This window comes from Volvox carteri, assembly GCF_000143455.1.
Source record: "Volvox carteri f. nagariensis unplaced genomic scaffold VOLCAscaffold_76, whole genome shotgun sequence".
In the NCBI taxonomy this organism is placed as follows: domain Eukaryota; kingdom Viridiplantae; phylum Chlorophyta; class Chlorophyceae; order Chlamydomonadales; family Volvocaceae; genus Volvox; species Volvox carteri.
In genome coordinates this window covers 247,928-248,833 of record NW_003307619.1, presented here as the reverse complement: position 1 = coordinate 248,833, position 906 = coordinate 247,928, and the positions used below count along the sequence as shown (strand labels likewise).

At 67.8% G+C, this 906-nt stretch overlaps 1 protein-coding gene across 1 annotated transcript in view; it reads right to left on the bottom strand.

Moving 5' to 3' along the window:
* The window catches only part of VOLCADRAFT_98728 (uncharacterized protein), a gene marked incomplete at both ends in the record, with an annotated part of 8,532 nt that overhangs the window by 549 nt on the left and 7,077 nt on the right, over nt 1-906 (bottom strand). Inside the window, one exon of the mRNA XM_002957578.1 lies at nt 46-345. Coding sequence (XP_002957624.1) covers nt 46-345 — 300 coding nt within the window. The remainder of the gene's footprint in view (nt 1-45; nt 346-906) is intronic.

Here is a 906-nt window from a genome sequence, read left to right as displayed (position 1 = left end):
CTGCTGCTGCGGGACGCTGTTTCGCGACGGTGGCGGCGGCTTCACCGGCGGTGGTGGCTGTAGCCAGGATGCGGTGCTGAGCGAGCCGTCGCCTGTGTGCGCCAGCGCTGCCGCCAGGCTGGCCCGCGACGGCGGCGGCGGCGGCGGCTGTTGCGACTGTAGCCCGGAATTCACTCCAGCTGATGGCACATTGGTGCCAATGGTGACGACTACAGCCGAGGTTGCGGCGGACGATGCTACAGAGGAAGACACGAGCGTGTTGGGCTGTAGCAGAAACGACCCACGGGTCCGTTCCTGCTGCTGCAGGAGCTGTAGCTGCGACTGAGAATCGAATTGCGAAACGGACTGTGAGCAGCGTGATCGAGTCTTGGCCTGTCGCAGCGCCGCTCTCAGCGCCGGTGACAATATCATCGTGTTATCGTCCGCGTGTGCTGTAAGTGGCTTGGTGAGCCCCGCAGCCCTTTCATATCCGATCGGAGCTCAATGGCCATGTGCGCTACTGCCGCCGCCGCTTCCGCCGCCACAGCCGCTTCGGCATTTCCCGGCTCACTGACCCCTGGGTCACCTGGCGTGGAACTTCAGGAGAAGGTCGAGACAACCGACGACACGTGCGACCCAAATTGGGGAACCGTGTTATTGGCAGCGGCTCCGCTGCCGCTGCCGCTGCCGCCGCCGCCGCCGCCACCGCTGCCGCTGGTGCTGCCGCCGCCGCCGCCGCCACCGCCGCCGCTGCCGCTGCCGCCGCCGCCGCTGCCGGATCGCGTCTGTTGCGGGTGTCGTCTGATGTCGCTGCTGCTGAGACGCCAGCGGCGGCAGCGGCGGTGGCGGCGCGTCGCCTGCCTCCTCTCCCTCTCCCTCTCCGTCTTCCTCCACGACAGGGCATACCAGCCGGCGTCGCATACTGCC